Raw genomic sequence first — 27,422 nt, forward strand, 5'->3', positions numbered from 1 at the left:
GCATGAATTCTATCTCTGCTTTTCTGAGTTTACCAAAGACATGCTAGATTTTGTTCTACCCCCTATTTTAATTCTTGGTTATCTTTTTCTTTTTTCTTTTTTTAGTGAGGCAATTGGGGTTAAGTGACTTCCCCAGGGTCACACAGCTAGTACGTTTTAAGTGTCTGAGGTCGGATTTGAACTCAGGTCCTCCTGACTCCAGGGCCGGTGCTTTATCCACTGCACCACCTTAACTGCCCTATCTTTTTCTTTCAAGTGTGTTTCTTATAAAACAACAACATGTTTTTGGAATTTTCCTTCTAATTGTTTAAATTTATTTATTTTTTAAGTTTCTCTTGATTCTTGTGTTTGAATGTCAGAGTATCTACTTAGCTCTAATCATTTCATCAGAAATGCTTGAAAGTCCTCTATTGATTATAGGTTCATCTTTTTCCCAGCACTATTACACTCAGCTTTACAAGATAAATTATTTTTGGTTATAGTCTTAAGCATTTTGCTTTTTTGGAATATTATATTTCAAGATCACCTTTCTTTTAAAAGTAGAAGTTGGGGGGCAGCTAGGTGGCGCAGTGGATAGAGCACCGGACCTGAGTTCAAATCTGAACTCAGACACTTAACACTTACTAGCTGTGCGACTCTGGGCAAGTCACTTAACCCCAATTACCTCACTAAAAAAAAAAAAAGTAGAAGTTGGTAGGTCTTGTATTATCTTGGTTGTGGTTCCCTGGTACTATACATGAATTCATTCTTTCAGGATGATCCCCATTATTTTCTTTGATCTGGATATGGAGAGAGAGAGAGAGAGAGAGAGAGAGAAACACAGATGGATTATTTCCATTAGCACTTTACTGCTGGTTCTAATACATTTGGGAAGTTTTCATTCATTCATGATTTCTTCAAATATGGTATCTGGGCTTTTTTATGGTCTGTTTTCAGGTAGTCTTTGATTCTTAGATTACCTATCCTTTACTCATTTTCCAGGTGAGTTGTTTTTTGATAGGCTATATCTTAATTTTCTGAATTTTTTTCAGTATTTTGTCCAATATTTCTTTTTGACTAAGGAAGTCATTGACCTCAGTTTCATCCAATCTGATTTTCAGGAGATCCATTATTTGTTAAGTTTTGGAACTCCCACACTAAACCATTCTCCTTCAAATTCTTCCCTGTAGAACTACCATTTCCTTTCCTTGTTTTTCCTTTAAACCTCTAATTTTATATATATTAACATTTAAAAATTCTTGTTTCATTTCTCCCAGGAATTCCAGTATGGCATAGCAATGATTTTCTTTGATGATCTGCTGATTTATGTTGTGGGGATTTGTGTCTTGAGCACATCTAGCTCCAAGATGTTTCTTTATGATTACTATTTTCTTCTGTTTGCTCATTTTGTTTTCCTGAATTTGGACTCTTTTTTTAAGTCCAGGGTCTGGCGAATTTTGGTGGAAGTAATGGAGCCTTTCTTTAGTACTGACTTATGTTATCTTTTATCTGGGTAACAGGTGCTATGTTCTTCATGTTTTTCAGGAAAGGGTTAGAGAGCATGCTATGTCAAGGTGGCATATATGAGGTGGTCCATACTGGAGTGGTCTTGATCATTGCTCCCCTTTCTAAACCTCACAATCCGCTGAGCCCTAGTCCAGCACCATGGCAACACTGTAGTAAGTGCCAGGAGGCCTTGGATAGATCCTCGTCTGGGATTTCTTCTTTCTGTCCTAGGATACAACTTTAGATTTTAAATTTCCCTGGATTCCTGGCCTCTGATCTGGAAAGCTTTCTTAAGTTGTACTCCTGGGCCAGGCTTTTCTGTCTGGACCCCTTCTAGTGCTACAGGCTTCTAAGGCTGTCTCTGTTGGACCTGGAATGGAAAAATGTACATATGATAGTTTCTCCTTGAATTTCTTGATTGTTTCTCAGTCCAATGCTCTTAAAAATGTCCTCAGTGGAATAGATATAATAAACCTGAGTTATTCTGCTCCCACTCACTCTGATATCTTGAGGAGAGTAAAGGCTTTTCCTTTAAGTGATGCAATATTTTATAGCAGCCATGTAGCTTATCCTGAGCTTTGAAGGAACTTCCTCTGTGAAGTTTTTATATAAATAATTTCTCTGTGTGTGGGTATGCACATGTGCATGTATGTGCTGGGTATAGAATAAGGTAGAGGGCGACATGGAAGGAAAGGAGAACAATCAGCTTTCTTCTTTCCAAATGATGAATATCCAAATGGAATACATATGCAGATAGAACATCAGGTGTAAGCTGTTATTTCTAAACATAATTCACTTAGTCTTTATTTCTAAACAACTTCTTTGATTTGAAGGCTAGCTTCATCATAGGATGTAGACTACGAATTAAGGAAAAATCCATATCTTTCTCACATTTTAAGTGAAACCGTTTTCTTATGGGAAAGGTTTGTTGGCATCTTGATCAATTTGTAATCAGAAAACACTGAATAATAATAACTATAACAATAGTAATAAGTAGCATTCATATAGGCCTTTATGATTTGCAAAATATAAAGGTTAGCTCATTTGATCCTTACAACAACTCTGGGAAGCAGATGCTATTATTACCCCCATTTTACAAATGGGGAAACTGAGGCAATGGGGGTTAAGTGACTACAAACAAACCTCAAATTTGGTTTATATTGTCTTTCCCGTTAAAATTTCACAGTGAGGGGCGGCTAGGTGGTGCAGTGGATAAAGCACCGGCCCTAGATTTAGGAGTACCTGAGTTCAAATCCGAGCTCAGACACTTGACACTTACTAGCTGTGTGACCCTGGGCAAGTCACTTAATCCCCATTGCCCTGCAAAAAAAAAAAAAAAAAAAAGTTGGGGTGGCTAGGTGGCACAGTGGATAAAAGCACCGGCCCTGGATTCAGGAGTACCTGAATTCAAATCCGGCCTCAGACACTTGATACTTACTAGCTGTGTGACCCTGGGCTGTGTAACCCCCCATTGCCCCGCAAAAAAAAAAAATTCACAGTGATTGAAAGAAGAGGTTTTAGTGAAAATTGAATGTGAGAGAGATGGAAAAGGGAAAATGATGAGAGCATATAGAGGCAGAAACTTAGACCCTAGCAAGAAGATTGGAATAGGAATTGAAAACATCACCACCTGGAAAGTCTCTGTCAATCATAAATATTTTTTATGATGTGTAGATTAGCCTACCCAAAAGTTGATTGTGTGAGGTATTACACTGGAATTCCATCAACAAATGGTTCTATCTCCATAAATAGTTGATTTTAAAATTTCTAGCAGTTTCTTTTTAGCAGCTTATTAAAAAATTGCAGCAGAGCTTTATGTGATCCTTAGATTACTGACACCCATGAGGCAGCTAGATATTGACAATCATGCTCCCTATTTCTACTGATTATTGAGCAAAGCAGACAGATATTCCTTATCTGTCAAACAAAGAGCTTATATTAAGATGGCCTCTAGGGTCCCCCTCCAGCTCTAGAACTTTGAATGTATTGATGATCATAACTGCTTCAGGTCTTTTCTTGGCCACAGTTTCTCTAATTGTAGCCCTATTGTGGGGGTATATGGGGACAAAAATTATGGGGAAAGACTCAATGAGCTGTTTTTGGCTTGCCACATCTGCCCTTCATAGTTAATTAGTCACTATGGGGGTATCTAAAAATTTTAGGCATATCCTTTTACAAATACACCAAGTTCTGGGCAAGCATTTAACTTGGGTATCAAACTTTGGTAGGGTTTTATGAATTAGTACTAAGGATGGGAAAATCATTTAAGGAAATAGTCACAAAAGCCACAAATTCAAGATCTTGGCAAATTCACTTAGGAATGTGGTATTTCCCTTAGAGGGAAGTACCTGAATTTTTTGTTGATCTCTTTGAGGTATATGATATTATTCATTTCTGTCTATGCTATGTCTAGTATCACTAGGGAATTTGCACATAGAAAGAGTGATGATCCTACATACCAAAAAAGCAATAGTTTTTGGAGAATATCTGCTTAGTGCACATATTCTAGGGCTAGTAGAACAATTGATGATTATATATACACATATATATGCATGTGTATATACACATAGATATATATTTTAATCTGAAAAACCTTTTATACTAAGTGCTATTTAAATACAAGGTAGGAATGATTTTCTTTTTATGATGTATATTTTTATGCATACATAAATAGATAAGACCAATGCAGCAATTTATTTTGCTTGCCTATATGTAGTATTTGTTAACATTAATTTTCTTTTCCATTGGAAGTAGGGCAGAAATGAGGAGGTTTTTTTTGTTAGTTTTAAAAATTAAATTGAAAAAGTTTTTTTTCTTTACAGTGATACTGTTCATGTATAAATTGTTTTCATGATTCTGGTTGCTTCTCACTGCATCAGTTCATACTATCTAAGATTCTTTGAAATAATTTCCTTCATCCTTTCTTATGGCACAATAATATTGTATTACATTCATATACCATTATTTAATTAGCCATTCCTAATTGTCTAAGAGACAATATATAGTATCCCTATAGATTCTAATTTTTTTCTCTTTTCCTTTATTCCCCCCAGTTTGGATTCAAGAAATTTGTTTTGCTTCCCTCCCTGATAGCACTCTCCCAGTTAATATGCTCTACTCTTTTCCTGTTTGTTTCCCTCTTGACTTTGATGTATTTCTACATCAAATTTGTGTGTGTGTGTGTGTGTGTGTGTATGGGACTGGCCCTCTTTTGTCCATTTCAGATTGGGGAATACATCTAATGCCCATTCCTACCACCCTTTCCTCCATATTTGTATACTTTCCTCAAATACCTAATATTGAGGAATAGCAAGTTCCATCCCTTTTTTCTCCTTCTACATATATATTTCTCCTCTTACTGTCCTTTCTCTTTCTTTTCTTCAAACCCTTAGAACAGAACCAATCTATTCCTTTGACATTTGTTTTTCTTATTTTATTCCCTTAATACTCTTGGAATACATTAAAATCCTGAAGGGACACTTGTTTCTTGGATCCTGTTAGAAGATCAGAAATGTTTGAAAACCTATTACATTAAAGGTCTATCCCCCCCCACCCCCATAGGATTATGCTTAGTTTTATAGGGCAAATTACTGTTGGTTGTAAGCATATCTTTCATGTTGGAATATTGTATTCCAGATTTTCTCCAGTTCTTAGTAGTCACTGCCAGGTCTTGCATGATCTTGACCATAGCTTATTGGTATTGCTTCTTTCTGGATGCTTGACATGCTTTTTCTTTGGTGTTGGGAGCTCTGGGTTTTGACTCTAGCATTTCTGGGATTTTTCCTCGAGGTTTCTTTCAGGACATGATTAGTGCATTTGTTTCTATATTTTATTCTCTGGTTTTAATGTATCTGGAAATTGGTGATTTCTTGAAATAGTTACTCATGCTTTTTAAAAAATCATATTTTCCTGAGGATCCAGTGATACTTAAACTATCTCTCCTTAGACTATTTTTATAGGTCAGTATTGTTTTTATGTTGATATCATACTTTACACCTATTTTTTTGGTCTTTTATTTTTGTCCTAATGTATCTTATTGTCTCATGGACTCATTGATTTCTGTTCGGTTTATTCTAGTTTTTAAGAAGTCCATTTCTTTGTTAAGGTTTACTACCTTCTCTTTTAAACTACTTATTGTATCTTCAGTTCTTTCTTTTAAAGCTATTATTTCATTTTTAAAATCTCTTCATTTTTTCTAGATATTAATGTAGTCCTTAAGAAAAAATCCATTTTCCCTACTTTTAGTCATTGCTTGTAGTTGTTAGAGTTGCTCTTGTGTTTTGAGGATTTCTAGATTTGCAATATTTTTTCTACTGTTAGTCCTTCCTTTAATTTACCTTTCTCTCAAACTTTAGTTTCCAAATTGGGGTTTGTGTTGAGGCTTCCCTTTACCCACTACTATACTTTTGGGTGGCTAGAGGGGCCCTACTTGGTCTTGAGGTCTAACCTGGATATTTGAGGTTCAGAATGCTGGATTTCGAGGGCCTTCTCTGTTATTTAAGGAATGATTGTTAGAGACTTCAGTGCCCCTGGATCTGAACATTGTGGTACCATAGTGGTTGACACAAGGCTGGACATGGCAGTTTTCTGGTGCTTCAAAAGCCCTCACCCTGGGATTTTCTGACCACCCTGTGGCTTTCTCTAGGAAGGCTCTCCACTTTAGCTGTTTTAGGTCACAGGGCCTGGCAGGATACACTTGTCTTTGGTATTGTCTTCTTGTGCTGAAAGGCTATGCAAGACTGGTGCTGGCTTTACTGCATTTTCTGATTTTCCTCACACTTCTCTCTGACCTCTTCTGCATTTCTGGAGTGGAAAAAAAATCACCTACTATAGTTTCTTTTTGGATTTCTTGATTATTATTTGGTCTGGAATAAAAGTCAGAGGTTTTTTGGAGTAGACATTTGCAGTCTTCTTATGCTCAGGTAGTCATATTGACAGGAAGATCCAAATAATTATTCTTTGTACTTTGTAGTACATTTTATCTTTAAATGTTAACTGATTGGTACCCATATTCAATATGTTAGGGCTGTGATAGGCACACCTAGTGGCACCTATAGCTACTACACTAACATAGATTGAGAGCTGGAAAGGACTTTAGAAGCCAGAGAGTCCAACCCCCTCATTTTATTGATGAGGAAAATGAGACCTAGGGAGTCAAGGTGATGTGACTTGTCCAGTGTCACTGGTAAGGTTCAGAGGAGGGATTTTGAACTAGATTTTTCTGACTATAGAATAAGTATTCTTTCCATTGTATGAAGTTTCATCCTCCCTGGGAGCTTGGGTCTTTTTTGGAGAAGACAAGTCATGCTCATACAAGATAATTAAATGACATTTCAAGGAAGAATGATAGTAGAATTGAAAGGAGAAATCAGTGTGGGCTGAGATAGACTAATATGGGGTGTTCAGGGAGGATTAGCAACTCCAAAATGTGAAGGCTTGCTGAGCTTCTTTCAGGACTGCTCACCTTTGGTGTCCAGCCAGTCAACCAACTCTTATCTGTGGCTCCAGGAAACTGCAGCATGCACAGTGGCCACACTCTGGTAAACTGTCTGGACAGATGGGTTAAATTAGGTTGAGAGTAACCAACAGACCCATGTGTTAGAATGAGACTAACAACTTCAACTCTGACTCACTTAAATCCATTTCACATAAAAGTCAAGACATTACCCCCATGGTGTCCTTTGGTCCTCTTCAAAAACAAAGGACAAACAAGAACAACTTTAGAGTTTTGAAGAAGTTTTAGGATCATCTTCTAAGCCATTCTTTTTATGCATATGGAAATTGAGGCTTAGAATGGTTTTGATTTAACCAAGATCACAGCTATTTGCTAGCAGAGTTGAAACTGGAACCCAGATCTCTGATTCTTACTCCAATGCATTTGGGGAAGGACATAGAACTTGAGTTTGAAGGACAAGTAGGGATTTTCCTTATATAATGTAATCAATTATCTCCATCTTAGTCCAGTCCCCAATTCCTCAATCAAATTTGATTCAATTTAACCTTTGATTTATAAGTGATATGATTAATTCAGTTAAAATTTTTCTTAAGTGCTTGCTGTGTATGAAATCATAAAGTATACATCTTAATGTAGACATCATCAAATTAATGAATTTACCCTTCACCCTTTTTGTGTTTTCTATCAGTGGCCCACTTGCAATAAAATGATAACTTTGTTAAAAGGAAAATTCTTTGGGCTTTCAGCCTGGTTAACAAGCCAAAACTCAGGAAAAAAAAAATAAAAGAAGTTATTTAAAAATGTCAAGATAGCAACATTTTGTCAAGCTAATCTAGAAATCAGCAAGAGATTCAGGATGGAGCTAGCTTTTACTAGGAACTTTCAGAATGAGATAAGGACTATAAGATAGGTCCATTTCAGCAAAAGGGGATGAGTTATTTTATCTCCATTCCTGCCCCAATTGCTAATATGACCTGTAATTATTCTGGATAGCAAGGTAATATGAAAGTCACCCGACTGGGTGACTCTTCCCTTAACAGAGCCTCCCTCAACAATGATTGACAAATAGAACTGGAAGCAATGGGGTCACTGAATCTGAGCATAACTTTCAGCAGAACTACTTAATCTTGTATTTTGCTCAAATCTATCAGTATTGCACCTCAATTTTCTCTTATCTAATAATCTAGTCCAAGAGATTTTCTTCACTCCCTCTTCAAGGGCTTTGTGAACTTGGATGGGGAAAAAAAATACATTTTCTATGCCAGTGTAATTGGTTTTCTCTGTAAACTTCTGTGCTTTATTTTATGGATTTAAAAACATTATTCTGAGAAGAGATCCATAAGCTTTACCAGAGGGGTCTATCCACTCAAAAAAGAATTAAGTACCCTGATCTAGTCTGTTTCAGGGACTATTTCTTCAAGACAGTAAAAGTCTTCAGTAAATTTAGACTTTTTCCTTTAACCCAACATTGATTTTTTTTGGGGGGGGGTTGGCCAATTTGGTGTTTATTAAACAGATTTTAATATGAATATATGGCATATTTTGTAAATATTTAATCACTAGGTAATATGGAACACATTGGAACAAAATCCTTAGGTTTCAAAAAACTTATTGAGGCATCCCTAAGATGCATTTTTAACATTTGCTAAGAGAAGTTCTGCCTAAAAACCAACTAGGCTATAATGTGAATACACTCTCGATAAAGCTATTCCATTTATGGAAAGCTCCAGTATCAGGCTTTACTCCCTTCTCTCAAACACACACTCAAATTTTTTTTTCTTCTGGAGGTTTTAGATCTCTCAGATTGATATCAGTTTTTTTTAAAAAGAACCTTAACACATTTTTGAACCAATAATGGACTGTTTTGAATAACTCATAGACTGGAGTTCACACTTACTTAGTTTTTGCCTCAGGTATTTTCTACCATTTGATGAACTACCTTAAACAAAAGAGGTGTGAACCCAGATTGAGACAAGGTGTGAAAACAGGCACCCTCAGGATACTTGCAGGTCCCAGAAAAACAGAGAAACCCCCCCCCTAAGCAAAAAAGTATCTTTGACTTCTGTGTAAATGAAACTTTTTGACACAATGACCTTCTTTAGAGCCATAAGAAAACACACATATGATATTTATATAAGTTTTGGAATACACGACCTCAACTAAATGACTGATAGCACCATTGCTGGGAAAACAAATCCTCTATTTAACAACTTAGTGAGAACTAAAAAAATTTTAGATTATTTTTTAAAAACAAAAATACTATTTTTTCTTTTTTATAAAATTTATTAAAAATACTTCAGAAAATTGCGATTACAAAGAAGTTTGTTGTTACAAAGCAATTACATTTACAAAGGAGTATAGTATATTGAGGCACAGTAATCCATAGGGGCAGCTGGGTGGTGCAGTGGATAGAGCACCGACCCTGGGATCTAGCCTCAGACACTTGACACTTACTAGCTGTGTGACCACGGGCAAGTCACTTAACCCCCATTGCCCCTGCCCCCCCCAAAAGCATATGCAGAATAGCTAACAAGAGAATAAATAGGAAACTAATTAAAATACAAAGTAAATTGGGTAAATGGTTCCAGCAGTTGGGGAAATCAGGAAGGGGTTCATCAATCATCTTACTCCAGAAAATTCAAATTTTCTTCATCTCTCTGCTCCTTAAATCTTTAACTTTTAAAGGCTAGCTGTACCAAGAGCTTGGTACACGGAACAGGAGAACGCTCTTCTGAGAGCAAAGCACTAAGGTGGAAAGCTTGGAATGGGACAGATTTTTTCTCCTTATGAAAAGAAAGAGGTTTTTTCTAGTCTGACACTATGGATATAAAACCTCCCTTAGAGCCTATGAACTCTAAGCTAAAAGAGAAATGGCAAAGCCCCCTGCTCTTCTTATGGGGAAAGAGGTAACACCCCTGAGTCAGACGCCTCCTAAAGCCTGAAGCTGTGGTGGTGAAGTGGAGAGAGCTCCAGGCCTGGAGTCAGGAAAACCCAAGTTTGAATTCTTCCTCATATACTTACTAGCTACGTGATCCTGGGTAAGTCACTTAACCTTGGCTGCCTCAGTTTCCTCATCTGTAAAATGGGGCTAATCATAATAACAATGCCTACTAACAAGAATACCTGCTCCCCAAGGTTGTTGTATGGATCAAATGAGTTAATATTTGTAAAGAGCTTTGCACATAATAAGCACTGTGTGATGATTTTTTCAATAGTATAAATATGTAAAGAATTGAAACAATCTCATCATCATCGTCATCAAAAGCCTAGCAGAAACCGTAAGACAAGTGGAGCATCACCCAACGACATTAAATGCACATGAAATCACTCGCCAAGCACTTATTATAAGCTCCAACATTGCTCCAGGCACTGTGCTAAGTGCTAAAGCGACCAAAACAAAAAAAAAAGCAAAGGCAGTTCCTGCCTTCAGAACCCTTTCATTCTAAAGGGGGAGACAGCATGTGTATATAAAAGGTACATATGATATACACACACGTGTGTGCATATACACACACACACACACACACACACACATATATATATGATGGAAATAACCTTGGAGCAGAAGGTACTAACTTTGGGAGGAATGTGAAAAGCATCCTGCGGAAGGTGGTGATTGAACTAGGTCTTGTAGGAAGCCAAAGATCCTAAGATAGAGAGGCAAGGAAAGAGAACATTCCAAGTATTTGAGCCAGTGCAAACCTAGTAAATTGACATGGGGAATGGAACACTATTCTATGAGGAGTAGCGAGCATGGCTAGATTGTTGAGTATGTGGAGGGAAGGAATGTTAAGGAATCTGAAAGATAGGAAAGGGTTAGGTTGTGAAGAAGTTTAAATGCTAAAGGATTTTAAATTTTTTTTATATTTGAATTTTATATTTGGAATTTGTTCATTTGGGAGTGGCCGGGAAGGGGTGACATGATCCCAAATTCTAGAAAGATCCTTTGGGCAGCTCTGTGGAAGATAAAGTGAGGAGAGGTGTGAAACGGGTGGCCTTTTGGGGAGTTATTGCTATAGACTAAGTGAGAAGTGATGAGGATCTGAAACGGGCATGGGACCATGTGAGAGGAAGAAAGGAGATGTTATTTGAGATAAGATGAGGAGAAAGAAGGTAAGGTGAGAGAACTTGATGGCAAAAATGACTCAAAAGTTATAATGTAGGTGACTGAAGTTCATAGATATAGGGCTGGACGGTAGCTTAGTGCTATTAATAAATCCAGTTCCCTCCCTTTCTAAATGGGAACCCTGAGGTGTACAGAAAGGGCTGGGTTTTAGTGGAGGAAATGAATTTTCTCTTGTACATGTTAAACTTCAGATGCCTATGGGCATTCAGTTTAAAAATGGTCTTCTAGAGGTAGCTTCTGACGTAGGACTAGAGCTCAGAAGAAAAACTAAGATGGGATATAGATGAGGAAGTCATCTGGATGAAAGTGATCATTGGATTGATGGTACCTGATGTGATCTACAATGTGAGAAAACTCTATAGAAAAAAGGGATGAGGCCCTGAATGGAACTTTCTTATTCCAATGTAGACATGCCATAGATGTAGATCCAGCAAAGGAGACTAAGAATGAGTGATCAACATGTAGGAGAAGCAACGAGAGAGAACTCTTGGCACAAAAACCTAGAGAGGAAAAAATATTAGGAGGACAGTTTGGTGAAAGGTGTCAAATGTAGAGAAATCAATATGTGCTATGGACTGAGAAGCCATTCACTTTGGCATTAAGAGGAACAATGGCATGGATAGAGCACCAGCCCTGGAGTCAGGAGTACCTGAGTTCAAATCCAGCCTCAGTCACTGTGTGACCCTGGGCAAGTCACTTAACACCCAATTGCCTCACTAAAAAAAAAAAAAGAGAGAGAGAACAATGGCAACTTTGGTGAGAACAGTTTAAGTTGAATGATGAAGACAGAAGCCAGATTACTGAAGGTTTAGAAGAGAAAGAAAGCGAAGTGGTATATACCACTCATAGATGGCTTTTTCTAACCAATGATGTTGTAGGCATGAGTTGCTCTTTGACTCATATGTTGTGGACACCAGCATCCTTATTTCATGCTTTCATATCTATAATCAGTCCATATGTTCTCTGTGTATATATGTGTCCTCCATGTGTTGACTAGTTATGCTCAATTTTCTCACTGATGATATTGTGCATTTTGGAAAGAATGTGCCCCATTTTTTGGGGGGGGGATGTTTTTTTTCTTGCTATTTCATTAAATACCTTTGATAGATTCTCTGTGGCTAATAGGTTAATATTGATGCATTGGTAGGGTCTTGTGAGCTCTGAGTTTTTGGGAGGAGAGGGGGAATTAAGGTAGAATAACTTGTCAAGGGGTTCATCTATGAGAGTGGGAGGTACTCCAGAACCTCCATGAACTTACACATTTTTCCCTTTGAAAAAGATCACATTTTAGGTTTGTAGGCTAAATTCAGGAGTGACCTGTATTCAGATTATGAAATTTATGAAATTTACCAAAGGAAGTCTGGGTTTTTTTTGTTTTGTTTTTTGTTTTGTTTTTTTGCAGGGCAATGGGGTTAAGTGACTTGCCCAGGTTCACGGCAGCTAGTAAGTATTAAGTGTTGGAGACCGGATTTGAACTCAGTTCCTCCTGAATCCAGGGCCAGTGTTTTATCCACTGCACCACCTATCTGCCCCTAATCTGGGTTTTTAATGATGCAAAAGCCCTTAATTTTGGATGACTGTCCCTCCACACCCCTCCCCACCTTAGAAACAGAAGGCTTTTGCCTTTTTCCTCTTATTTTTGGTGTGAAATATTTTTTAAAGGATACATAAACATCTTTAAAAGTCAGTGCTGCACATCTCATTTCTAATAGTGTTCTTTATTTAGGACATTGTCTTGTGGGATTCTCTCTACTATAAGTGCATATTTTTTATGTTCCCATAATAGCTACATTTATCATTTACATCCTAAATATATAATGTCTAAGAAAATTTTGAGAGGAAAACCAGTTTTGTGTTGTTGGTGTTATCTTCCTAATCTAGAAGTAGGTATGTAGCTATTTGATATATTAACACTTTTCAAGAAAGTCTGGAAAGGCATTATTGATTTTCTTGCTTCCTTGACATTCATTCAGAAGAATGTAGTGACTTTGGCATCGAGCAATGGCCATAGTTAAAATAATGATCTTTCCAAATTGTACCTTTGTTCAAAGCAGATCTTTTGGGAAATGTTTGAGAAGATGAATTCTGATGTCATGTATTCATTCCTGTTAGCAATTTAAAATCAGTGATATGTAGAATAGTAATGACCATGGCATATTCCTATATTGCCTCTTTCCCTCTTTGATGGCTTATGAAATGAACCGGGATAGAGAAAAGCCATGACATTTCCAAAGTACACTGATACCTTGACATTATTTTTTTGGGGAAAAATATTTTCCATGTTATTTAACTACATTTCCCCCAGAAAATCTTCTCTGTCGATGTAACATCCTTGAATGGGACTCCTGCTGGTCAGTACTTGCATCTTGTGGTGGCAGCTGTGAACATATGTAGTACCGATTGTTAATGTGTGATATAAATCGGACTGGAGCATGCCCGCTAATTGGTTTGTGTGCTCGATATAGACAATGCTGTTTTATAGTAGCCTGTGCAGATAGGCCTAGTCACAAGGTTAATTCTGCTTGACAGCACATCAGCTGCATCTCGAGAGTAATTACCCAACTGAAGTTTTCCCACAGCTGAATTGTGAGCTTCAAAGGCTTCTAAATTTACAGCCAGTATTAACTTATATCTGAAACGTAATGTTCCCACCAGGGCTCATTTTTTTCCCCCTCCCTCTTATTAAATGTATGGGTTCCTGGGTTCATTTGCTGTGTATTAAGTGCTTGGGAAAAAATGCTTCAAGTTGATAAAGTGGAAATCTATAATACTAAAGAAAATGATTGCTCCCATTTTTAAATTCCTTTTCACTTTATTTATTACATTACTGGAAACCCATGAAACCGAAGAGATCGGATGCTTTTTGCATCATCTCTTCACTCCCTTCCCCACACAAAACAAACTAAAGTTAATATCTTTTCCATATTGTGCTATCTGTATGAATATGTGCCTCTATAAGGGCCCTCGGGTAAGGAGTGCTTTTCAGATAGTTAAGTAAATATGTGTTTGCTTCTCAGTATGCTGTGTTCTATTTGGTCTCAAAAGTACGGTAAATCTATAACCATGACATCTTGTTCTCATAAAATAACTGTTACTTACCCTACATTTTTATAATGTAAGAATTTCTTTTTCTTTACAGTTCAGAAACCAAATATGACTCTGGTTCGGTATGTTTACATTTACAATGTTATTCTGAGTATATTTTATTTATGTTATTCTCTAAAGAGTAATTTCATCAGATTGAGTACAGTTTTGATTTTAAACAGACTGGGCAGGAGATTTTAAACTATAGTGTTATTGACTGTTTGACTCATTTGGGGATGTTCACTGGAGTTCACTGATAGTTCTACAACAGACCTTATATGTGCTGAATATCTGTAGAACATCCATTTAAAAAGCTGTGGGTGTGGGGTTGGGAGTGATCATTGTTTAAATACTATATTATTCTTTCTGGGTGTACTACAAAAACCATTCGGAGAAACTAAAGTCTGTGTAACCTACATGTCAGGAAACAAGTGATTTGTCTTTAACAGATCTCTCCCTGTACATTGTGTCCAGGGCTGTCCCGAGGCGATTCATCCAATGAAAAAAGTTCTATGATTTGTCTAGATTAAAAAAAAATAACGTGTTTTGAGAAAATACATATAAAGTGCTTTATAAACATCAGTGCTTAGTAAATGCTAGCTATCTTTCTTAAATTTATTATGTAATCTATTGTTGTTATATATCATATCTTATCATAGTCATATCATATTAATGTTATAATTATGTTAAGATTATTGATAAATATTCATCATCATCATTATTTTGTGAAAGGTAAAAAGTAAAGGTCTTTGTAAACATTTATTTTCTGTCCAAGACAAACATACACTGAAGTTCAATAGTGAAACTATAGAGCCATGAAGTATTTTTCTTCCAATGAAGGATATTAGCCATTCATCCACTTAGTTTTGAAATACTTGTGTCTTACTGGCTAAAACATTTACTCAAAGGATTCTGGAGTCATTCAAGAGGACTGTCTTTCCCTTAAATGGTTTATAGAAAAATGCTTTTTTTTTAATCCAAGGAGAAAATAAACTTTAGGAAAAAATACCACTAGAGCAGCTCCCTTATTCTTTTATTTTTGTGTTGTGCTTATTTTAAAATTTCAAAATGTCCTATTCATTAGCATTATGAAGAATCCTGAAATAGTCTACTTGGGTTTTATGGTGGTTTTGGAGTGAAACACCACACTTTCTTCCTAGGCATTAAGGTGCAAGTACTTTTTTTTCTTTTTCATTGTTTGACTTTATGAATCTCGTTTAAGTTGATGTAACTCTATAAATCTAAAATGTGTAGGTTGGGGCTTATTGCTTCACTAATAGGTGACATCTATTATTATAGACAACTTTTCAGACTGTGTTTTGGGGCTAATAATTACAAGATGTCAATTACTTGAGATAAAAATATCTGATTTATTTGGAGGCTTATATTGATTTATTGAGGAAGTCAGTTAAAAGCAAAGTAGTATTGTCCTAACTAACTACCTTTCCACCAATAAACAAAAAGTGACTCAAGGCAGTATAAAATGCCTGCTTTGCTAACCAATTTCTACCCCTAAACAAACAAAAAAAGAATATGGAATGGATAAATATGGTATAAAAGGTGTTTTAAATTGAGAGGAAAATTTATTATTATATTCATCACAAAATCCATTAAGACTCTTTTAATTTATTCTGGTCTATTATTAAGTACTATTGAAAGCTCACTTTGTGGAATGTATTGTATTAGGCTTTCATATAGAAAAAATTCTCCAGACAGAAAATCAGAGGTATGCATGGCTGTGGAAACTTTGTTCTTATGGTACAGGGTCTGGAATTTAACTTTAAAAAAAAAAAAGAAACCCACTAGATTCATTGTAAAGTAAAACCTGGAAACACTGTACCAAACTGAAATATTAGGCTCCTATTGTCAAAGTCAAATAATTTATGTTAAATTTTCACATCTAAATTAAAAGCGTGCTATTAAGTCCTTGTACTGAAGGTAAGTATTTATCAATGTGAATAGTTCTAACATCTGTACAAGCACACAATCCTTCACTCTTTTGACCAAAGGTTTTGTCCACAGATGTACTTTTTTCATATGCTAATTTTTATGCCTATCATTGACAACATCTGTAGGCCTTGAAAATCACAGAGGTCTGTACTTTTGATAATTCTTATGGGAAATAATGATTAAAAGTAAATTTATTCTTTTAATATCAATTTAAATAATTTGAGGAAAGAATTCAACCGGCTTCAAATTAAGAAATGGCTAATTATTTCTTTAATATACCTTCTTAGCAGGGAGGGCACCATGAAAAAAGAAAATTGGGAATTCCTTTTTTTTTTTTTTTGGACATTCTATATCATGCACAATGATACTCTTCCATGTATGTTAAGTAGTTACGGATAAGGTAGCATATTGGAACAATTAAATGTATGACTTTGACAGGTTCAAATCCTCTATTGTTCATCAAACACCGAAAGCAAATTAGCTCTGTTTAATGTAGTGAGCAGCTGTAGGATTGTTCTTGACAAAGAAAGATTTCTTAATGAAGGAGATGCCAGTCTTACTCAAAAAAAGTTTAGAAAAATAAGCACTCTAGTTGATGACTAGCCATCAAGGAAATGATTACAAAGTCAGATTTTATATCTATGTAGGCACTGTTCTAGCAAAGTACTTAGTTTATGCAAACTTTATTGAACAAAATTTAGCCATTTTGTAAATGAGTTTTGGATTCTGGAGTGGGAGGCAGGAGAAGGGAAGGAAAGCTTGCATTGTCAGCATTTGGGAAGACTCTCCAAAAACTGAACCTACACTGAAATTAGACAATCTAGAAACGTTTTTAAAAAAACCCAAACTTCTTTGTGTCAAAAACTGCAGATCTCCCTCAAGGAAGAGAGGTTTCTAATTGGGACTGTGAGCTTTAAAAAAAAATTGTTGGGAATTGTATTTCAGCTGTATTTGGTTTCCATTGTATTTTATTTTTTGAATTTAAAAACATTCTTCTGATCCACAGGCTTTATGAGACTTGCAGAAGCTTCCATAATACACAGGTTAAGGATTCCTTATTTAAAGCACAGCCAGGTGATTTTTGTTATTGAATAATTGTACATAATTAACTATTTTAGAGGATTAACTAATTTTTAATTTTCTTGAGGTTTTCATTATCTTAGAAACCTGGAGGAAAACGACTATGGATTTTTGTGTCCATACATACTTGACAAGTGTTTGAAAGCCCCACAATGTGGTGATTTGTATGGTTAAGGAAATCTGCAACTGAAAATGAGAACTGAATTTAGACCCGTTCTCAAAATTCTGGGATTGTCTTCCCCTCTAATTTTGTATTCTTAACTTTTAGCATCAGTCTAGCTGTGTGTTTTATATGCCAGGTCAACTGCTATTTAGCACTATTTACAATCCTCTTCTGTTAAATTGTAAGTCAGTGACCTGAAGGATTTGGCTTTGCCAGTTGAGAACAGAAAACCCAGTTTGTTTCTCCAAGAGAGAATATATTTCATGTTGAATAGCATTTTCTAACACTGCTTGCCTGGAAACAGCGGAGAGTTGATGATTTTCCTAGTACAGTAAAACAAACCTTCTTTGATGTTCAGAAATAGCAAGAAGCTATGCATTACTCCCCACCCCCCAAGAAGGGAAGTTAGTTGAAGCTGGAGGAAACAGAGCATTGAGTTTAATATGGTAATTAAACATGAAAGTCATATATCAAATCTCAGGAGAAATATGCTTTGGAAAGACACAGGATTGTGGAGCACATTGTATGATAGGCTATGTAAACAAAACCTGTGAGGGGCAATAGGTGAATACAAACCAATTAAATAAAGGACTTACAGAAGTTACTTTTCTATCAGCTCAATGAGAAGGGTCACAAGCTGAATATAGACCCTTTAAAGCATACTGGTTACCTTTGGAAGCTGCAGTTAACTCCTCTCAAAGCATCACTTTGTTTTCTACTAGTCACTAGTAAGAAGAAGGTGATCAGGATAAGTTTTATTTCAACAGTACCTATTAATGGAGCTACTATTAATGAGTAAAATGCAAAAGGAACAGGCAGCTGGAAGAAAAACTACCTCTCCCTGGTCCATCCAAATATAAATCTGTTGTTAGCTTTCTCAGGCACATGTCCTACCTGTACATGTAATAAACAACCACGACTTTTAAAAGGAAGAAATTTACAACCATTTTAACAAAGTGGTGGGACTAATGGTTGTAAAATTTTTTTTTTCAGGGCTTGAGACAAATTTGCTGGCTGTTCATATAACATAAACATATATTCTTGGTGTTGGACTTGGAATTAGGAAGAACTGTATTCAAATCCTGCCTTAATCACTTAGTAGCTGTGTTACCTTGGGCAAATCATTTAATCTCTTTCAGCCTCAGTTTCATCCTCTTTAAAATGGGGATAATAATAGCACACCTACCTCACAGGGTTGTTGTAAAGATCAAATGAAAGAATGCATTGTTAGTTTTGCAAACTTTAGAGTGATAATGTAAAATGCTAGTTACTATTGTTTCTAGAGAGATATACTTATAGAAACAAATTAGAAAAGAAAAAAACAACCCTTTTGTGTCTTACGTAATAGAATGAACATATTTTTTAAAATCTATGTACAATAGGGATTTAAGAAATGAAAGGGAAAAGGAAGTATTTGGGACAGTACTTACCTGCTGCAGAATCCCAGAATTAGAGTAGATTGAGAACAAATGTTTGCTGATCCAGGCAAGTTTGTTTGATTGCCCTCTTCTGTTATTAATGTTTTCCTAAATTTCCCTTCACCAAATTTACATATGAAAAAATTAAACTCCATTGTCTCAAGGTGATGTGAGGTTGGATTCTCAGATTGTTCCAGTGTTACACAAGCTAAACTAGAAAGGCTGAGCATGGGTCCATAGCCTGTATGTTCCTTCTGAGGGACAGCCTAGCTTAGAGGTGGCTACTGATCTGCATCAGCAGAGGGTGTACCCATATTGATGAAATCACGTCATTAAAAATAAATTTTTCTATAGCAAAGAGCACTAGAATGAAAAGTTGCCAACCTTTTGGCCACAGTTTGGGGTTGGGATCTAGTTTCTCAGAACTGAATAGATGAAATATATAGGGCCCATGCCCCTGTTATAAGCAATTGAATGTCTTTAATTGGTGGAGTGCTCTAAGAATGAATGTTCTAAGTTGAGGACTATGTGTGTTTCTGGAGGCCTGATCCATGCTGACAGCTTTTCAATGAGACCAAGAACTAGTTATTGGTAAGGATATTAATTTCTGACTTAAGTAGTACAGCTTCTCAAAAATACGAAATCCACCTTGAAATTATGTATTTATTTTTAATCCATGGAATGGAGTTGATTGAGCAAGCGAATTATAAAGAGGGAAACCTTGAGAAAGTGAATGTAATATGGAAACCTAGTACCTAATGATGCCGGCTACTTGGTTTGACTATACTTAGGAAGTAGACTCAAACAACATGCCGGCTTAAAAGTGTAAGATTTCGGAAAGCAAATCGGGAGTGGAATTAACAGAGCTAATGAGCTTGAAAGCACAAAAGTGTGGATGAAGGTTAAGAAATCCTAAAAGACACCATAAGAAAAGGGACAACAGAGTATAATGATTCCCAATGACAAATAGAAAAAAACAACACAAAAGAACTTGAGAAAGAAAAAGCAGCCAGTGTGGCTTCAAAGATCTGAAGTTAAAAAAGGAATCAGCAACAGAAATGGCAAAGAATGAGGGGAACTAAAGAAGAACATGCAGTCAGTTAAGCTTGAGTGCAAAAAGATAAGCGGTGAAAATAGAATGAATTCATGCTGGCACTAGGATGGAAGGAAATGAGGAGTTTAACAAGTGTAAAATAGAAAGAGTTTTCCCAAGCTCATCATCAATGAAAAAAGATAAATGGACATTTCTGAATTTTCCCAGTTAGTGACATTTCTTACTCAAAAATTGTTAATAAGGAAAACATTTGCAAATCTTGTAATTATGAGATTGTTCAAAACCTTTTGTAATCTACTAGAATCTTCCATTCTCTTAAAGAAAGATGAATCAGAAGTTTCTTTAAAATATCTTAATTTAAATATCCTTTTAAAATTATGAGCTTTAAATGTATTAACATGAACATTTAAGCTACATAAAGAACAGAACAAGGATTTTATTGACATGACATCTTGGTTTATTTTTAAAGGGTATAATAAATTTAACTGATTTCTTTTTGTATTTTATGTATTCCATGAATGCTTTCTCCCTTCCTTCCTTCCTTCCTTCTTTCATTCCTTCTTTCCTTTCTTTCTTTCTTGTCATAACCATCACTACTTGTAAACTTCTTGCTTTCCCAGAATTCTTTATAAAAAGAAAAGAAGCCCTTCCTTGGGACAAAGAAATATAGTGAAGCAAAAAAAAAAAAAAGCCACATGTTGGCCATATCTGAAAATGTATGTTTCATTCATGTCTGTAGTCTGTCCCTCTCTGCCAAGAATAGAAAATATACTTCATCACCAATCTTTGGAAGTCATGATTGCTCATTACGTTATCAGTGTTCTTATGTTGTTTAAAGTTGTTTGCCTTTATATGATTGTAGTCCATTATATCAGTTAGACATTTTCCTAGATTTTTAGAATCTGTCTTTTTGTTTTATCTTGTGGGTCAGTAATATAAATTGAATTCCTATACAGAAATTTATTTGACCATTCTTCAATTTATGGGCATCAACTTTGTTTCCAGTTCTTTGATGCAACAAAAAGTACTGGCTATAAATTTTTTGTAAATATGAGTACTTCCTTTTCTTTGGTCTGTTTGGGATATATGCATAGGAAATGGTTTTGGTGGGCCAAAGGTTATGCAAAGTTAAGTGACTATGGGGTTAGTTCCAAATTGCATAACAAAAATAGTTGGAAAAAGTTATAGCTCTACCATCTTTTTCTACTTTTCTACTTTTTCTACTTTTTTTCATCTTTGTCAGTATGTTGGATGTGACTGAAGTGGAATTTCAGAGTTGTTTTAATGTGGCATTTCTCCTTAGTACTGTGATTGGAGCATTTTTTCATTTGGTTTGCTAGTTTGTCCTTTTTTGAGAATTCCTTGTTCATGACAGTTTGACAATTTATCTATTGAGGAATGGCTCTTATTCTTACACATTGCATCAATTTCTTATATACCTTAGAAACCAGACCTTTATTTTTTTAATACAGTATTTTATTTTTTTCCCGTTACATGTAAAGATAGTTCTCAACTTTTTGCTTATACAAGCTTTCCAATTTCAGATTTTTCTCCCTTCGTCCCCTTCCCTCCCCCTTCCCTAGACAGCAGGCAATCTGATATAGGTTTATATATATATATATATATATATAATATATATTATGTGTGTGTGTGTGTGTGTGTGTGTGTTGTGTGTGTGGTGTATATAATAACATAAAACATATTTCTGCATTAGTCATGTTATAAGAGGAAAAATCAGAGCAATGACAAAAACCTCAAAATCGGAAAAACAACAGCACCCAAACTAAAAGAAATAGTATGGTTTCATTCAGCATCTATACTCCACAGTTCTTTTTTTTTCTGGATTTGGAGATCCTCTTCTATCATGAGTTCCCTGGAACTCTTCTGTACCGTTGCATTGGTGAGAAGAATATAGTCCAGCACAGTAGATCAACACACAATGTTGATGATACTGTGTACAATGTTCTTCTGGTTCTGCTTATCTCACTCATCATCAGCCCACGCAAGACCCTCCAGTTTCTCTGAACTCCTCCTGCTCATCATTCTTATAGCACAATAGTATTCCATTGCATTCATATACCCCAACTTGTCCAGCCATTCCCCAACTGATGGCATCCACTCAACTTCCAATTCCTTGCCATCACAAAAAGAGCAGCTATAAATAATTTTGTACATGTGGGCCCCTCTCCCCTTTCCATGATCTGCTTGGGAAAAAGACCCCAAAAGTTGTATTGCTGGGTCAAAGGGTATGTACAGCTTTATAGCCCTTTGGGCATAAGTTCCAAATTGCTCTCCAGAATGGTTGGTTCAGTTCACAGCTCCACCAACAATGCATTAATGTTCCAATTTTTCCACAGCTTCTCCAACATTTATTATTTTCCTTTTTTGTCATTTTAGCCAATCTGATAGGGTCAGGTCGTACCTCAGAGTGGTTTTAAATTTGCATCTCTCTAATCATTAAGAGATTTAGAGCATTTTTTCATATAGGGAATGGATAGCTTTGGAGAAACCAACCTTTATTAATGAACTTTACTACAGGATTTTTCCCCTAGCCAAATGGTTTCCCTTTTAATTAGTTGCATTGCTTTTGTTTATGCAAATATTTTTTCAATTTTTTCATAATAAAAAATGTACATAATTCATTCTGTATTCTTCTATGTCTATTGTTTGCCTCTACTGTATTGTCAGAGGATATTCCTTCTCTGCTTCCCTAATTTGGAACTTTATATCTAGAGCTTCTATCCATTTAGAACTTATTTGGATGTATGATATAGATGTTGGTTTGAACTTAATTTCTTCTTTTTTTTTTTTGGTGAGGCAATTGGGGTTAAGTGACTTGCCCAGGGTCACACAGCTAGTGTTAAATGTCTGAGGCTGGAGTTCGAACTCAGGTATTCCTGAATCCAGGGCCAGTGCTCTATCTACTGCACTATCTAGCTGCCCCTAAACTTAATTTCTTCTAGAATGCCTTCCTGATTTTGCAGCAGTTTTTGTGATAGGAGGTCCTGATCTCAAAGTTGGGGTCCCTCGTATTTTCATCAAAAACTATGCATTTAAGGGGCAGCTAGGTGGCGCAGTGGAATAGAGCAACTGGCCCTGGAGTCAGGAATACCTGATTCAAATCCGGCCTCAGACACTTGACACTTACTAGCTGTGTGACCCTAGGCATGTCACTTAACCCAATTGCCTAACTAAAAAAAACAAAAACAAACCTATGCATTTAGTTGCTTATGAATATTTTGTCTGTACATCTGTTCCATCAGTCAACTTTTCTGTTTTTCATCCTGTGCCAAACAATTTTGACTTTCTCATCCATTCTGTTCCCCTTCTCAGTTTTATGGGTGAATCTATCTCATTCATATTCAGTGCCATGATTGTTAATTTTGCATTCCCCTCTATCATATCCTCCTTTGACTTTATTTTCTTTTTCCCCTACCATTTACAAAGAAGAATGCAGTAAATGAGAAGTTATATGATTAGGGCACAGCTAGGTGGCTCAGTGGATAAAGCACTTGCCCTGGATTCAGGAGGACCTGAGTTCAAATATGGCCTCAGACATTTGACACTTACTAGCTGTGTGAGTTTGGGCAAGTCACTTAACCCCCATTGCCCTGCAAGAAAAAAAAAAAAAGAAAAGAGAAAAAGAAAAAAGAGAAGTCATGCGAGTAATACTAGTATCTATAATCAATTGGTCACTCTACTTCCCTTCTTCTCTTCTGTAAGGCCCCAGACACCAATAACTGTTTCTTCAAATTTTTTCTTTCATTTAAATCCCCTTTAACAATGCGTTTGCTGAAGATTGTATCACTTATCTCCAGAACACTTATCCTCTTTCTAGAAGCCATTTGTTTCCTATTGTTTCTTCATCAAATCCTTGTGTGTACATGTGTTTGTGTTTGTGTATATAGATACTTCAAACCCACTTTTCCTGATTCATGAGTGTGATTCCTGAAATGCTTGTTCCCCTACCTCCATGTCTTATATAATTTCTTATTATTTGGATAGGTGAGAAAAATTCTAAAGTTCATTCTTCTTTCCCTCATTTCCTTCTTTCCATTTCCTACTTTCTTCTTTCCTTACTTGCTTCCATCCTCTCCTCTTCTTTCCATATAAATGTTAGCTATTATTATTCTTCTACTTGCAATGATCCCCCCCCCTTTAATCAATGTAGCTCTGGATTTGACTGTGACATTCCTGTGCGTTCTCATTTTAAAATGTAAATGATGAGGGGGCAGCTAGATGGCACAGTGGATAGAGCACTGGCCCCAGGAGTCAGGAGGACCTGAGTTCAAATCCGGTCTCAGACACTTAACACTTGACTATTTGTGTGACCCTGGCAGTCACTTAACCCCCATTGCCTCACTTAAAACAAAAAAGTAAATTATGAGTGGATTAAAAAAAACCTTTTGTTCATTTTAACACAAATTCTAATAGTTCAATACAATTTTAAATGACCATGAAATATGGTAACCAGGTTCTTTGGTAGTATTTTTTTATGGAATCTAATCATTCTTAAATTATCTCTCCTCAAACCTGTTTTCTAGGTTAGTTGTTTTTGATAGTAATACTTTGTACTTTCTTTTATTTTTTAAAATCATTGGCTGTATTTTGATATTTCTTGTTTTTTCTAATGGAACCAGAGATTCTGTCTGGTCCATTCTAATTTTAATGAGTCTTTTATTTGAGTGATATCTTCTACTTTCTGCTCTTAGTACATATTAATACTTCTAATTTTTACCTCCAGAGCTTTTATTTATTTATGTACTTACTTACTTATTTATTTGTTTATTTAGTTATTCATCCACCCATCCATTTATTTATTTGTTTGTTTATTTAGTTATTTGCAGGGCAATTGGGGGTTAAGTGACTTGCCCAGGTCACACAGCTAGTAAGTGTCAAGTTCTGAGGCGGATTTGAACTCAGGTCCTCCTGAATCCAGGTCAGTGCTTTATCCACTGCAACCACCTACTGCCCCTATTTATTTTTTTAACTCTCCGTTTCTTTTAGATACTTTTATAGTTCTTCTGGTCAACTCATCTTTTTTTCCTCTAGTTTCTGCTTATAGTGCTTCATATTTGCTCTCTTCTGGTGGGTTTATTTCTTAGATATCTTTTATTCCATACATTTCTTCACTGTGTTAACTATTTTCTTCTGTAACTCACATCACTAGCCTTAATTCTTGGTTAGAAATTTATGCCAGGGAAGCAGCCTTCCCTTTCATACTCTTGATAATGTGGTCCAACCACATTTAGTTCTTTCCCTAATTTTCAATGGTTGGCTTCTATCTCACTTCCTATGTCTGTACTCAGGTACTGAATGGCTTCTGACCCCAAAAGAGTGTGCTGTTCCCCAGTGAGAGTGTACTGTGGGCTTCAGACCTCCCATAAAATGCCCTAAATGAAGCCTTGAGGACTTCAGCTCCTCTGGAATGTCCTTAGTCATTGTACTAGAAAGCTTTGGACCACACTTACTTCTCTTGTCAGATCCCTCTCAGTGGCTGAAGACCTTTTGGGAGTCTCTTTATGCAGTCCATGGCTGGATGGAGGATCTTACTGAAATTTGTCTTTGGATTTCTTGGTCTTTATAGGATCTGTGGCCCTTTCTAGATCTTTGATGAAACATATGAGAGAGCTGGGATCCTCTGTGACTTTTCCTGTAACCAATCCTCACTAGAAATCACAGATGTTTTTCTTCCTTCAGGTATAAACATGATTTCCATTTTCCTCAGTCTTCTCCTATGGTCCATGGGACAGATGTGTTATAATTTTTTTCTGTATGGTCCCATGATGCAAATAATCAGAGCTTTGACTTTTTCAGTTTAATATTATTAATGTAAACAGATCTGTTAGAACTTTATCTATAAGACAAACTTATACTGTTCTATATAATGGTGGAAGCATCCCTTTTTGCTTTGATTTGGTTTTACCTTGTTATAAAGGGATCCTCTGGTTGCCACTAAAATAAATTGGCAAGTAAAAGTAGATTTTAGAACATATAAACTAACTACATAAAGCATGAGAGTTTTATGGTTCTCAGATTTTTAGCTCAGGATGCTCAGTTACATTAGATTTGAAAACCATTGTATAAACCATTGAATGGCTCTCTTGAGGTTTTCAGAATTGTAACACATATCATTGAATTCAGATAGTACTGGTCTAAAATATTTTATTAGATGACTATAGTTATGTAAACAAGAGCAATACTAAAAGCAGCCAGACTCAGATTAATTGCAGTGACCAATCTTGGTCCTGGACAACAGATGAGGAAACAGGAATGTTGCCTACACTGTCAGCTGGCTTTGCTTAACTGATTTTCATTGTTAGAAGAAAGGGTTCAGTGTGGGAAGAGGATACTATATCAGAAAATTATTGGTATGAAAACCAAAAGACATCAAGACAACTTTTAAAAAGATAAAAATACTTTTTAGATAGTACTTTTTCACACATGCTAATTTAAAACATCAGTCCATAACATTAGCAAATGGTTGCCAAATAACTTTTTTTTTGTTTTCCTGATATACAATAAAGAAATAAGATTGATTAAATCTTTAATGTTTTTTAAAACCATGATGATTTTATTTTTTTCATAAAGTTGTTCATTTGACTTTTATGTTCACCAAGAAAATGATTTACAGATCAAAAATCTGTACACTTCAATTAAGGAGGTAGGCAATATTTTGTAGACAGATTGGAAAAGAACCATCCTATGTTATTTTAATAAGAAGAGATCGCTGCAGAAATTCTAGAAGATCTGTTCCACTTTCTGTCTGTTTTTGTTGTCTATCCTTGTTATCTACAAATTTTCTTGGAGCGTTTTTGTGTGATTTTGGTTAAGTGGCAGTTTGGAGGAGTGGAAAAGTCCTTTAGCTTCTGGATACATGTTTTGTTATATTCTGTGTTCTTTGGTTATTAACTACTATTTATTTACTTACTGATCCTTTGGCAAGAGTTAAAAACATTACATACAAGATTTCTGAATACATGTCTGGGGAGGAGTCCATTATGCCACAGTCACTTAACTATCAACATTTAAATACAAGATTTTCAAAAGGAATGTTAGTAGGTAGAGGTAGAAAATCCATAAAGCTACACAATTCTTGACAAAGAGAAAAGCTGGAGCAAAAGAGAGATGGTCATTGACTTTGGCAACCACAGAGAGCCCAACAATGACAAAACCTTGATTTAGCACTTCATCCTCAGGAGAATCAACACAAAAACTCAAGGTAAGCATGGAACTTCCCAGTGAGTAAAGATTAAAATAGTATTGTATCCCCCATAATTTGTATACAATAGGTGCTTAATAAATGTGTATTGAATTGAATTCAGTGGTTAAAAGAGGAAACTAAATATTAATATTTTTATTACTCATATTTAATGTTTACTCAATCAGGATAAAACTCAACTTTATTACTGAGTAGCTATTTTGTAGACATATTAAGATGCTTTAAAATAAAATCAAGTCCAAATATATTTGTAGGCATTGTTCATTTGGGGCTATTTTATGAAAATTCATAATGAAATGAATTTATAGAATTTGAAATTAACTTTTTAAAAAAGACAAAATGTAGAAAGATTTTTTATTGCATTTTAAGGAATTAACTTTGTGAT

General features: G+C 35.7%; 1 protein-coding gene across 1 annotated transcript in view; it reads left to right on the forward strand.

The window, feature by feature from the left end:
* Nucleotides 1-27,422, forward strand: part of MSRB3 (methionine sulfoxide reductase B3) — a 203,167-nt gene that overhangs the window by 79,913 nt on the left and 95,832 nt on the right. The window contains exon 5 of the mRNA XM_043967673.1: nucleotides 14,206-14,230. Coding sequence (XP_043823608.1) covers nucleotides 14,206-14,230 — 25 coding nt within the window. The remainder of the gene's footprint in view (nucleotides 1-14,205; nucleotides 14,231-27,422) is intronic.

This window comes from Dromiciops gliroides, chromosome 5 (assembly GCF_019393635.1).
Source record: "Dromiciops gliroides isolate mDroGli1 chromosome 5, mDroGli1.pri, whole genome shotgun sequence".
In the NCBI taxonomy this organism is placed as follows: Eukaryota; Metazoa; Chordata; class Mammalia; order Microbiotheria; family Microbiotheriidae; genus Dromiciops; species Dromiciops gliroides.